The sequence below is a fragment of the Zonotrichia albicollis genome, chromosome 4, assembly GCF_047830755.1.
Source record: "Zonotrichia albicollis isolate bZonAlb1 chromosome 4, bZonAlb1.hap1, whole genome shotgun sequence".
Lineage (NCBI taxonomy): Eukaryota > Metazoa > Chordata > Aves > Passeriformes > Passerellidae > Zonotrichia > Zonotrichia albicollis.
The window spans coordinates 70,891,952-70,904,952 of record NC_133822.1 but is presented as its reverse complement, the minus strand read 5'-3'; the positions used below and the strand labels follow the sequence as shown (position 1 = coordinate 70,904,952).

At 39.4% G+C, this 13,001-nt stretch overlaps 1 protein-coding gene across 8 annotated transcripts in view; it reads left to right on the top strand.

Moving 5' to 3' along the window:
- EPS8 (EGFR pathway substrate 8, signaling adaptor) overlaps positions 1-13,001 on the top strand; it is a 131,999-nt gene that overhangs the window by 86,741 nt on the left and 32,257 nt on the right. For all 8 annotated transcript variants that reach the window (XM_074540065.1, XM_026790371.2, XM_026790372.2 and 5 more), the window contains 8 exons: positions 1,719-1,786; positions 3,753-3,914; positions 4,115-4,264; positions 6,561-6,643; positions 8,831-8,967; positions 10,684-10,757; positions 11,845-11,971; positions 12,328-12,416. In XM_074540065.1, coding sequence (XP_074396166.1) covers positions 1,719-1,786; positions 3,753-3,914; positions 4,115-4,264; positions 6,561-6,643; positions 8,831-8,967; positions 10,684-10,757; positions 11,845-11,971; positions 12,328-12,416 — 890 coding nt within the window. The remainder of the gene's footprint in view (positions 1-1,718; positions 1,787-3,752; positions 3,915-4,114; positions 4,265-6,560; positions 6,644-8,830; positions 8,968-10,683; positions 10,758-11,844; positions 11,972-12,327; positions 12,417-13,001) is intronic.

The window sequence follows — 13,001 nt, the reverse complement described above, 5'->3', positions numbered from 1 at the left end:
TGTTGGGGTGTGCATGTGTGTGTGCTGTGGTTAAAGAGACAATCAGTGAAAAACTCATTTCAGCAACATGCTGCAAAAGCAGAAATAGTAGATACAGATGGAATGATCAAGGCTGAAATCCCAAGGCTGTATCCTACATTCCTTGGGATTTCAGAGTAATGCATAATGAAAGAAAGATACCTTCTTTGAAATATTCACACACCTGGCTAAAAATAATTTGTGTTGTCCTTGCATTTGGCTGTTTGCTCTGCACACATCCCCTGCTGAAGCAAAGTGAGCAGCTGCTGGGCAGGATTAGGATGGCTCTGCTGCCTCAGTGGCATTTGTCACCGTGGGAGGGGGGCTTCAGGCCAGTGCTGCATGTCAGAAATTTGGGTTTTTTGTGAAAATCAGTGAGAAGGGAAGAGAGAATGGTGTGTTTATAAAATGTGACAAATGCTTCCTTCCATGAGTGACGTGTGAAGGTGAGGGCACTGCTGTCTTTGCACCTGGAATTCCTGCATGAAGGAGCCCTGGCCACAGAAGGGACATTTGTAGGGGGCTTTTATGGACTCCTGCAGATATCTAAATGTCACAGATCATATGTTTCATAGTATTTAGAATTTTTTTTTTTGTTTTGCAAAAAGTAACTTAACCTTTCTGTCAACAAAATCACTTTTATTTTGCTTCAAACTACTCCAAATATGCTGAAATTGATGTATTTCATATGTATGTTTTGTATATTCATCATATGAAAAGAAACCAAACTACTTATTTTATTTCATGACCAGGAATTGAGATTTTTAATGAAATACAGAAAAAAATTTACCAATTTCCAGAGTTTCCCAAACCTCTCTTGGCATTGTCACCTACTGACTTTTTCACACCAAAGCTCCTGGTCTTCCAGATCAGGCACTTAAGTGGTTGTAGTGAAAAAACCCCAAAACTTCCAAATGTTGCATTCGATTTTTTTCCACTAGAGTTGAAAAGTGTTCTTTAGTATTCATCTAAATTCATTATTTTGTGGTGTGGGTGTGTGTTATGTCTTCATCTTGCTTTTCCCCTTCCTTCCTCTCCTGGTTTAATGTCAATCTACTGTACAGAGTAAAAGGCACATAATGTTTCTGGTTTTGCAGCATTGTGTTTTGTTAGCTGAAAAATATTCCTGTTTTGAAATATTTTGGTGTGTTTATGTATATTTCCATGCTTATTTCTACATTAGCAATTCAATGAGTTGAATATTTCATGAAGAAATAAAGGATGAGTCGGGTCTTTTTTTGTGTGTGTGCCTTTGTCCTCTTGCAGATTTTGCATGAGAACTATTTGTATATATCAGAAAATGCTTTTGCTTTCAAGGATGCTCACACAGATACAGTGAGCCCAGTGCTAGTTATCATACGGCTGCTGCAGTGGCAAGGCAAAGATTTCAATAATCAGCCTTCCCAAGGCAGTGTTTGCAGTCAGAGCACTGCTCCCCTCCAGTGTCCTGCCCCACTGGATGAGATAAATGGCTTTTTTGGGCACCCACCAGCTCCCTGTTAACATTGCTGACGTAAAAATGGTCCTTGTGCTGGGCCATGTGGGGGTGGAGATTTTTTCTGCTGAAATACAGAAATTAACCACAGCTTATCTCCTCTTCTCATGTGTACAACTTGTCCAAAGTGTCTCTGAGAAGCAGTCAAGACACCAGGATAAGGCACTGAATTAATAATTATTCTTTCTTTTCCTCCCATCTGCAGAACAAAGGAAGAATTATGCACGAGACAGTGTCAGCAGCATATCTGAAACATCACAGTACCACGTGGAGGTGAGATGAGAGGGATACATCAAATACAGCTCTCAGTTACATGTGGTTATTTTTGCCTACACGAGTTTTTTTGAGGATATGTAAGCTTCAAGGCACATGCATCTTCCAAAATATCCCTCCAGCCTGGGGTCACTTCAGAGCAGATTACACTGAAATGTCTCAAATTCAGAGCAGATTACACTGAAATGTCTCAAATTCTCTAGCTTTGCCCCAATGAGCTGAAATCTGGATATGGAAGGATGTGTGCAAAGTTGTGTGTGGTTTGGCAAGCAGACAGGACTCCTCAATAGGGCATCAGTTCCACACCTTGTGCTGCCCTGTCTCTGAACCTGGCTCCTTGCAAAGATGAGGCAGGGCTGAACAATCCTGTGCTGCTGGCAAGGCACACTTTGGTATTTAAAGCTAATACTCTGATCAGATCTAATCAGCGGAGGTATTAGAATATTCATAAAGTGCTGAGCATTAACCCCTCAATGTCCCAGTGGGTGGAGTACGTGGTGGTTAAATACAGAATTAAATCCTCTGCCTGCACTGAGTCCTCCCCAGTGTGAAGAGCAAAGTCTGTGCCTTGCTGCCTTAAGCTGCTTTGCAGAATTACTGTGTGCTGCTCTCATATTTAAAATACTCAGCAGGGTAAGCCTGTGTGCCTGTGTAGCCTGTTAAGCACTTGTGGATGCGGTGCCTCCTTTTGGAGCCTTACTTTGGCTTAAACTTTCTCCTGCTGCCATCAGACCACTGTCATGGCTTAAGCCAAGTCTTGCAAACACCACAGATCCTCAGCTCTTATTTGCTGGGTTTTAAATAATCAATTGTGAAATCATATGCAGAAGACTCCTTATTTCAAGTGCTTCAGTCCTACAATCAGTTTGCAAATGAGTACCTGATTTGGTTCTAATTGCCTGTCTATTTTGTGTGCTTTCTTCATAACTGTTTTGGTCCTGTACTGGCATAACAATTACTACTTGCATTTAGAATCTAAGCATTCCTGGGTAAGCAGCCAGTGCAGAGTTTGTTTCACTTTACTTCTTTTAAATACTTTGATTAAATGCAGCTTACACCTACTTTCTTCTCTGTAATTACCATGTGCTGTTATCCTGTAATAGAAGAAAGCACAGTTAATCCTTCTGTATTATTTTTGTTTTTTAAAGTTATTTAGAAGACAGATATGCAGGCATACATTAAATGTGGTTCAGCTTGAGTGAGTGTTACCAGATCTTCAATTAGAATGTGAAGGTGGATTTATGCCTGAACAAAACGAAATAATTTTGTGGGTTTTCTTGCACAATCGGCATGCTGAAGGAGAAATTGCCACAGCCATAATGACAGGGAAGCTAGCTGAGGTAAAGTTTGTGAGGCACTATTTAGTTTCCAGACCATTAATTGAGGCTGGAGAATACTCCAAGCTGATGGTGAGCAGACATTGTTACTATTTCCTTCTGTGCTGCATATAAAAGTGACCAGCCCATCCATAAGGTGTCCCAGTGAGATGCAAACCCATCCTGGTTGCCACCAGCAGGCTGCTGGCAGCTCTGGAAGAGATGAGGACACTCCAGGTCAGGGTGATGATGGAGCTACATTGGCAGGGAGACTCTGGGAAGCCTCTGCTGGCACCTCCTGCATTCAGCTTGCCAAGAGAGAGACAGATTTTCACTCCTGAAAAAGCTAATTAAAACTCGTGGTTTAATTCTAGCTTTGATACCTGGAGAATGTCAGAATGAGCCTTCAAATCTGACTGCTTTCAGTAGTGAGGAAATGACAGTGGGTGTCAAAAAGCAAGCCACGAAAATAAGTTGACTTAAAATGGCATTTTGGACTAAACATCCTCATGTGTCCTGCCATATACAAAGGCACTTTTACTCGTGAATAATTTGCACTGCTACTCCCTGACAATTTAAATACTGGCACTCCTGAACAATAGGGAAAATTGCAATCACAATTTCTTTTAAATGCACATTTTACTCACCAGCACTTGACCACCTTTGTTCTGGACCGCAAAGAGGCGATGATCACAGTGGATGATGGAATAAGGAAGCTGAAATTGTTGGATGCCAAAGGCAAAGTGTGGACTCAAGACATGATTCTTCAAGTGGATGACAAAGCTGTCAGCTTGGTGGACTTGGAATCAAAGGTAGGATCTGTGAGTGACAGTCTCATTTTCAGAGAGAGAGGAGAAGGGAGCGAGCAGGAAAACGATGTATGTGAGACTGAGGATTTTAATTAGCTTATTATCACTTTTGCTTTTTTGCTCATGCAGCTTTTCTGAGATCAGGACACTGTATAGTAAAGTGGCATTTTGTGTTTTCTTCTTTTTTTCCCCTCTTCTGACAGAATGAACTGGAGAATTTTCCTTTAAGCACAATTCAGCATTGCCAAGCTGTGATGAATGCGTGCAACTACAACTCAATTCTTGCATTAATATGTAAAGAACCAACCCAAAACAAACCTGATTTGCATCTTTTCCAGTGTGATGAAATTAAGGTAAGATAATAGTGGAGATCTGCTTTGACTTATTTGAATAGGGGAGATTGTACGAATTGACCAGCACAATGGATAAAGATAAATGAGTTAATTCATAGAAAATAATTCTTTACTTTTATTCTTGTAAATATGCTGTAGGTTTAATCCACTTATGATATCAGCATGACTTAGAGTATGTTAGTAAATGTAGGGTAGTATGTATTGCAAAGGAGTAATCTAATATTTAAGCTGACTCCACAGTGCATGTTCAAATAGATCTTTACTGTAAATATTGGTTCTTGGACTCTGTAGCTGCTAATTTGGGTTTACAAATGTATAAAGCTCTGGAAAATGTCTATGGTTTGCCTTCACACTTCTGACAAAAGTGGTGTAAAATAATTTGAGTTATCTCAAATTTATTTTACAATCTGCAAAAAGCTCATCTGAGCCCTGAGTCTTACCTGCTCTTTCGGCTCTTTTTGTCACTGAGCAATTAAACATTCTCTACATTCTCACCTCTCTGCATCTCTGCTCTGCTGGAGAGATCTTGAAAGGGAAAATATTCCTTGCAGGAGGGGCAAAATAAGGAAAGAGATTGCTTGTCTCTGATGGAATACTGCCTTCAAGTGTAAATTTTTTTTTAATGTATTCTGCAATACTTCTTTGTTTCTGAGGTTATAAATTTTAATTCTGTTAGTTACTCTCTGTAATTGCAATTGATCATTTCATGGGGATTTCTTAATTCCTTTGTAGTAGTTTGTATTATTGTCTTGAAACAACAGATTGTTAATCACACTGTGGAACAATTTTGGAATTAGCATGGTGAGAGTGGTGTGAGGATGATTAGTTACTGTGTGATTTGTTCCACAGAATTTGCTGTTTTAAAGGAAAGTGGGATCCTGTTAGAAATTCAGGGATTGTTGTGTTAAATAGTGCAGGAATCCCTTTTGGACCCAGCTTCTCAATGTGTACAGTTGGTCTCTCTTCATTTTTGAACTTATTCCTCTGTGTAGATATAAAAATATAGAGTATAAACTCTATAAAATAAAACTCTATAACAATATAGAATACAGACATGATTTGGAAGTCCAGTATCTTCCTTAGTTCTGAAGTATTGTTTGATTCTGTGGCCATACCCTGGGTTTTTTTCTTACCCATGAAACTTTTCTGGTTTTGAAAGTTTTGGTCTTTCTCTGTTGGCTTTTCCCTGCTTTTGTTTGAAGTTACAAACAGCCCCAGGAGCCTCTGCAATAAAAAATAGTTAAAATCAATACTGTTTGGGGCATTCTGACATTTTATAAACAAGCAACAAAATTAAATAATAAATACCAAGAGTGTTGGATTAATGGACTTCTTTTGGGTTTCAGTTACTCTGGTCCCCTAAAGTTTTTGTTTTCTATTAATTCTTTTAAGCTTGAAATATCCTAACTATTCTGCAGTGCAATCCATTATAGCCTGAAAAGTCCTGTAATCCCCCGGAATCCTAAATTCAACAATGTCTTCTGGTCCTAGCAGAAGTCACATTTTCCTCCCAAAAAGGTACACACTTCTGCATGGTGAGGGTGCTGGGAAAGACATGGTCCTTGCAGAGTGAGCCAGACACTGACAGATTTGGGCTTTGACAGCCTTTGCAGGAAATTAATTTGTCAGCTGAAGACATGTAACAGAGTATTCTAAATCCTGTGAGAAGCCATGACCTATTTAATGCAAGATCTATTAAAATAATACTTTAGACGTGCATCAAAATTTCACTTGTGGGGCCACTGGTGGAGGCAGGCCGCACTTGTGGAGTGGCAGGAAGGTACAGATCAGGGAATCTTGTGAAAAATTCATCTTCTGTCACATCAAAGAGAAATTGGAGGCTGTCATTATTTCTGAAAGGAAATTGAACCATGACAAGTTACTTTCTTAATGCTTATGCTGCTGCCATCTATAGCAGTTTTACTGCTTCTATATTTAGTAGATTTTCTTTTTATAGTCCGAGACAAACAAAATACTTGAGACAACCAAAAATTATGTATGCAGAGGGGAAAAAGTAGCTTATGCAATAGTGGTTGACTTGGGATAATTACAGCTGTTCAGACAAATTTGGTGTCTAGATTATGTTCTTGTGTGATGATAATGCTTGAGGCTGGAGTAGTGACAAAAATACCAACTCCCAGATTTTATTATCTTCTTTTTCATGGTTTATGCGTAAAATAATTTGTCCCAGTGCTTTTAAATAAATGGAATTTGATCAGGTATTCTCTGTCTAAAGGTGAGATATTTATTTCAAAGAGTAGCTGATTCCTGATGTTTCCTGCTCCTGTCTCCTTAGGCTACCCTTATTCATGAAGATATTGAAAGTGCAATCAGTGACAGCAAAAGTGGGAAGCAAAAGAAAAGGCTTGAGACACTGAGGTAAAAATCCAACTTCTTGGCAGTGTGTAGGATTATCAGTGTGACAGCTTTCAGAAGCTCTCTAGGTCTGCCTGCTGTCTTTTGGGGTTTTGTGGGGGGCTTCAGCTTTTTTTCTTCTAGCTAATAATATATTTCCAAAGTCATGTGTATTAAAGCCATACCTTGCTTTAATAATTTTCTTATGTTCTGTTCAATTTATAGTGTCAGTCTTACCTTTCCCAGTTCCACCTTAGTGATGGGAACAGCTGAGAGAAATTCCACTTGCCAGAGAATGGCATTGCATGTCTCAGCTCTGCATGTGGGTCAACTAGTTCAGAATTTAAATGAAACCCCAGAAATTCCCCTTATCTCCAAGTAAATAATATTATGCTAAAAGGTTTTGGGATCTGAAGATGTTAAATAAAACAGCAACTGAAGATTGAATAATCTTCCTGCCTGCCTGTTTAATGATGCTGAAGACTTCTTGTTTCCCTGGTAGCAAAATCTTCTCTGCCAGTTGGAAAATGTGAGGGAAAGAATCTATTGGGTTCAGAGAAGATTAATACAGAAATGAGAGGTGGTAAACAGAGGCATAAAAGCAAGGGCACAAATATATCAGATAATGAATGGTGATGGTAGTAGCTTGTTAGAAATTCAGTGTAACTGATGCTGACAGTATCTCTCAATAATAATTGTGCTCAGATAGAGAAGTCTCTGCTGGACAAAAATTAGAATGGATGTATAATAGTTCTGGATACCTGGTAAATTCTGATGTGCAATTTACAAAGATTTCCTATAGCACTCCTAGAAAAACAAAAGAGAACTTGAATGATGTCTAACTCTATTTGCAGGTTTAAAATTAAATAAATAGACTTTACCATTTGCGGCACTGTTGCAAACCAGGTAGAAGCACTGAGAGGCAATCCAGAGGGACTCAAACACATTGGACACGCTGGGAAACTAATGAGATTTAATTGGGGAAAGAATGTAGGTCAATACATCTGTTGGGACAAATAATCTGAGATATCAATCTCTGAGGGCTGTGAGGCCCAGAGGTCAAATGTGGGTGGCAGCTGAGTGCTGGCTCCTCCTTGTTGGCTCATGTGCCTGCAGGGTTTGGGTCACAGGGAGGGAGGGACTCTCCTGCCTCACTGAGCCTCTGAGGCATCGTTGAGGTACTGCAAGGTTGTTGATGAATGAAAGGGGACTGGAGGAAGGAAAGGCAAAAGAAATTTATGTATTTATTTATTCAAATTTAAACTTTAAAAATTATTATTTATTATTATTTATTATGATCATTTATTATCATCATTATTATTGTTATTATATTACTATTATTTTTATTATTATTATTATTACTAGTAGTACTAGTACTGCTACTACTACTATTAGCTGTTCAAAGACCAAACAGCATTTGATGTTTTGTGGTCTTGTTGTTGAATGCTATGAATGAGCTGGGTTTATAAAAGGTGAATTTAAGGTGAAGAACTGGTTTTTAAATAGAGCTCTAGGGAAGGAATGGGGGATATGTATGACAGGAGCTACTGTGAGTTTTTTTGTCTGCTGGTATCAACAGACAGCAGAATGAATACAAAGTCCTCTTTCCTTACAGCACTTAAAGCTACACTAAGAACTGGAAAATTGCAGACAGTGCAATCCATGATATTGATATGTTTGTATTGAGAGAGGATGAATAGGCCCCTGTTAGAAAACAAATCAGCCAGTGAACTTGGATTTGTTGGCAGGGTTTTGAGCAAAAGGTGGTTGACAACTGGCCAGACTTAGGGGACCAGATACTTGATATGTGATGGCTGAAAGGCAGCTTCAAACCTTCCAATTTCCTCTAATACAAAAGACAAGTCCCGCCCTTACAACTGCACTGGTAAAAATGCCACTCAATAATGCCAAGGCCCTGAATTTATGTGTGTGAGCTGGCCGGTCTCCTCATGCTCTTTGGCACTGTTTGGGGGGACTTCCCAGGTGACAAAGATTTGCTCACTCCCTGGTGGAGTGGATTTGTGCTGTGTTTAACATATTTGCACATCATGGGCTGGAGTTTAACACATTTACACATCTGGCTGCTTACTTGGCAATCCCATCGCGTGGTGCGCAGTCCTTGTGAGGCCTCCTCATTTCCTCTGACCTAGCACTGGAGAACAGAACTTTTACCCTTCCATTGTCACTCGTGGGCTCTCTCCTGTCCCCTAGGATGATCTCCAAAGCTGACAGTGCCATCCCCCCCCCGCCCCGGGCCCCTGCCCCTGTGCCCCCCGGGACCATCACGCAGGTGGACGTGCGGAGCCGCGTGGCAGCGTGGTCGGCGTGGGCCTTGGAGCAGGGGGACTGTGAGTATTCCTGGGGCTGTGACACGCACAGCAGGGCCTGCAGTGGGTTTTTGTGGTGCTTGCTAGCAACAGAAGGAGTTTGGAAAGGCCACGTTCACGATGGCAGAAGTGGTTGGGCAAGGTCAGCTCTCTGCCCTCGCTGCGAGCAGATTTTCCCAGCGGAGTTGGAGATGCCCCAAGCCGCTGCTGCCTGATCTGGGGACAAAGATCTGTCATAATCTGATCTGTCATTTCCTTGCATTTACCCATTTTCTGGATCCCTGTTCAGAGCTGGTTTTGCTTGTGCTGGGTGAGGGTTCCAGATTTTGATCTGGGGTTTTTTGTGAAGGTGGTAACAGTAACAGAATAATCTAATGATGCCCTCCCCAGTAGTAGGGCCAGGTATTTTGGACAATTAAAAAATATAATCATGGCTAAAAGGTGACTTTAGAACATCCTTAATTATTGATTTTATATTTATTTTTATAATGGCTGCTTTGGCTAATTAGTTTTTTGTTTTTTTTTTTTTTTAAAGCCTTAACTAGGAAATGCTGTAATTTTAACATTCCTTAATGGGTTGGGATATTTCTGTTTGATGGTTGTTTGCGGTTTTTTTACATCCCTAAGGGATGTAAAATACTCTGAAAGACATAGGGTATTTTGTTTTACCTCCCTAAGGGATGTAAAAACATTTCTATCAAATTTCTTTAAAAATAAAACTTCTTTAGAAAGAATAAAGTTCTTTCTATAAAACAGACTAAAATGGTTAAGACAAAACCTCTTTTAGTTTGTTTGCTTGGATTCTTTTAATAATAGATATTAAGACTGTACCGTAAAAAGCCTTGGATACCTTATAATTTTTGTTTTAATTAATTATATCTATATCACTTAACAAAGTACACAACTATGCAAAGAAAACAACTACAAATGTGCAGGGAAATCTGAAATGTTAAGAATTATTTAATCTACCTACCTACATACATCTGTTTTGAGTAAAGGCTGTCTTGTTCTTCTGCTTGAGCTCTCATATCAGAAAAGTTTTATTAGTTTGGTGTCTTGTTGGAGCAGTTGTGGATCTGAGTCCCTGCAGTTCCTTTTGTTCCACTCATGTGGATCTTTTCTAAAATGTATTTACTGAAATCCTGCCTGCTCACAAATGCAGTGCAGTACTTGGTGTGGGTTAAAAATGCAAAACTTATAATTTCTTGAATAATTCACCCCTGTTATTTTCAAAAAGAGTCACTGACTCTGGGCACTATTATTTGGAAATATTAGTTCTACCACATCATTCTCTCTTTTGTTTTCTGGCATCCCCTTTTGCTAATAACTTTTTACATTAGAATTGTCTTCGAACGCACTGCACTCTTTCTTGCTCGCTTTGACTGGAGCCGCATTCAGCATATTTTGCAAAATGAGATGATTCCTGATTGTGTTGTATTTATAATCTACCACTTTGAGTTGATTTTTTTTTTTTTTTAAATTTAAAATACTCCTGCAGTTAGCTTCATTTATGCAGTTAAGTAGACTGAAGCTTTTTTTGTTAGCCTGGACAGAATCAGGCATTAAGGTACAAAATTTTCAGCTTGTATGGAGTCCTTGCAAAGGGATTGGCAGAGTCTTGTCCATCTTTTTTTTACAGTAGTGTAATTCAAAGCATAAACCGTATAGAAATTGTTATACACTAATATACTAATCCCACATTTATGCATGTCTTATTCTCTTCTCCCCTCTTTGCAGATGAAAAGCACAGACAATACCACGAGCAGGAAGAAACAGCAGAGATGATAGCAGCCAGGATTGACAGAGATGTTGTAAGTGAGGAGCTACAAATGGTGCTGCTTCATGCCTGTGAGATTTTGCAGCTCTGCTTTGTGGGAAAACTTTTCTCCACATGGGAAATTCAGTTGTGGAGAACAGCTTTCCAAGCAGCTTCTGCTTGGTGGGGTAGATCTAAAATGAACAGGTGGTAGTTTCTTTCCTTGATATTCTTTTTTAAAAAGGAAGAAAAACACACTGAATGCTGATGACAAGTTTTCTGCTGCGAAGAGTGGAAATATTAATGATAATTTTTTAAGTAGACTGACTTCAGCAAACTATATAAGGGTAAAATATTCCATCAATTTAGCAGGACTTGGATATGTGTAACACCTGCAAAATGAACATGGTAATTTCTGAAGACGGGTGGACCCTTTTTATTTACAACTTAAAGCATTCCTGCATATAAACAACAATATTGGGCATGTTCTATGGTATATGCTGGATCAAATATTGCCCCATCTGTCGTTTGTAACTTTCTACTTCTCCACTCTGCTGTTGCCCTCAGCAGCACCAGAGGGTCCTGAGAAAAGCAGGTTGGGTCCTGCTGGATTGATCTCTTTGTGTTTTTCCCTGGGCTTCATTCATTCTTCTCCAGTTACTCTTTGAAATCAATTCTTCAAAGAACACTTCTCCACAAACAGCTTAATTTATAGAGAGCTTCACCAAATAGTTTAATACTCAGTACAAAAGGAGATTATGAAGTTATAGAGATTATGAAGTTATCCTCTTTATGAAAATGCTGTCCATTCAAATAATTTCAATTTTTTTTCATGTGGTCTCAGCAAAAATGTAATGTGGAAGTAAATTGTGTAATTGCAGTCTGAGCTGAACTGTCTTGTTACACATAATTAAAAAACTTCCAGCAACATTTTAAAAAAATTAAAATTTAAAGTACTTTACAGGTATTTAAGAACTGTATTTAAAAATTTAAAAGCACAAAGAATCTAAATATGGAATGTTCCAGCATGGATTTTGTTCTAAGGAAGCTGTTGGTGTCTGGGAGTCTGGACATTTCAATTTCTGGAGTATTTCTGCTATAGATTCTGTAAATTTTAATTTTACTTTTCTTTTCTCCCACAGCAAATTCTGAACCATATTTTGGATGACATAGAGTATTTTGTTACCAAACTGCAAAAAGCTGCTGAAGCATTTGCTGAACTTTCAAAGAGGAAGAAAACTAAAAAAAGTAAAAAGAAAGGACCTGGAGGTAAGAGTTCGTACTGCACAAAGTTCTGTTTCTCTCAGGACCATTGAAGGAGCTAGGAAATGTCTTTTTGTGTGATTTTTCTTAATCAGTGGAGCAATTTTCTCTCAATTTGACCACAAAGTTCCTGTGCAGGAGATGCTTAGAGGGAAATCTGTGAAAATTAATTGCTTGAAATCAGTGGGGAATGACTAATTAGAAATGTGACCACAGAAATGCTCCTGCCTTGGTTCTATATTTACAAAATTCTGTAAGATGACAAATTTATTATGTATTTTGTTGTTTGCTATATCTGGAATGTTTATGGAAGCTATAGACATATGAATGGGTGTATAAAAATCTCTTTTTTTTTTCACCAGAGGGTGTTCTTACTCTCCGTGCAAAGCCACCTCCTCCAGATGAATTTGTGGACTGCTTCCAGAAGTTCAAGCATGGCTTCAATCTCCTGGTAAGTGATATCAGCCAGTCTGGGATGTGAGGCCAGATCAGGGCTGGCCACCTCTGGGCTAGCTTGGCCTCTGAGCTTTGGGATGCTGCTGCCCAGGTTCTCTACACAATGACTAGATGAGCATTTTTGGTGTTCAGCATCATTGTGTTTCTTCCTTTCCTGGTTCTTTAAAGCCTTTGACTTGGGAAATTTGATTTAGAGTCATGGAAGGATTCCTAGGAAGGTCTGTGGGGCCTCACAGTTCTGTTGTGTGTTTGCCAGCATCCCCAGCTGTGGCCTTAATTTGATTTTACTCAGCCATGCCCATCAGACTCGCTGTGCTGGTTGCCATCATTACCCAGGACCTTGTGGCCTCAGAATGTTCCATCCAACAAATTTCTGTCTCTTTAGAGGTTCTCAATAAGCAGAGATGAATATTCAAGAGCCTTTGGCATCTCCTGTTCTGCACGTGGGAGTCTCCTCAGCACATGGGGCACCCTCACAGCATTTGCTGTCAGACATTTCCTGTCCCTTCCCATTGCTGTGCCAGGGGGGAAAGCTGCTCTTGAATTCACTGAGTCAAATCAGCTCCTTTCCTCCTCCTGA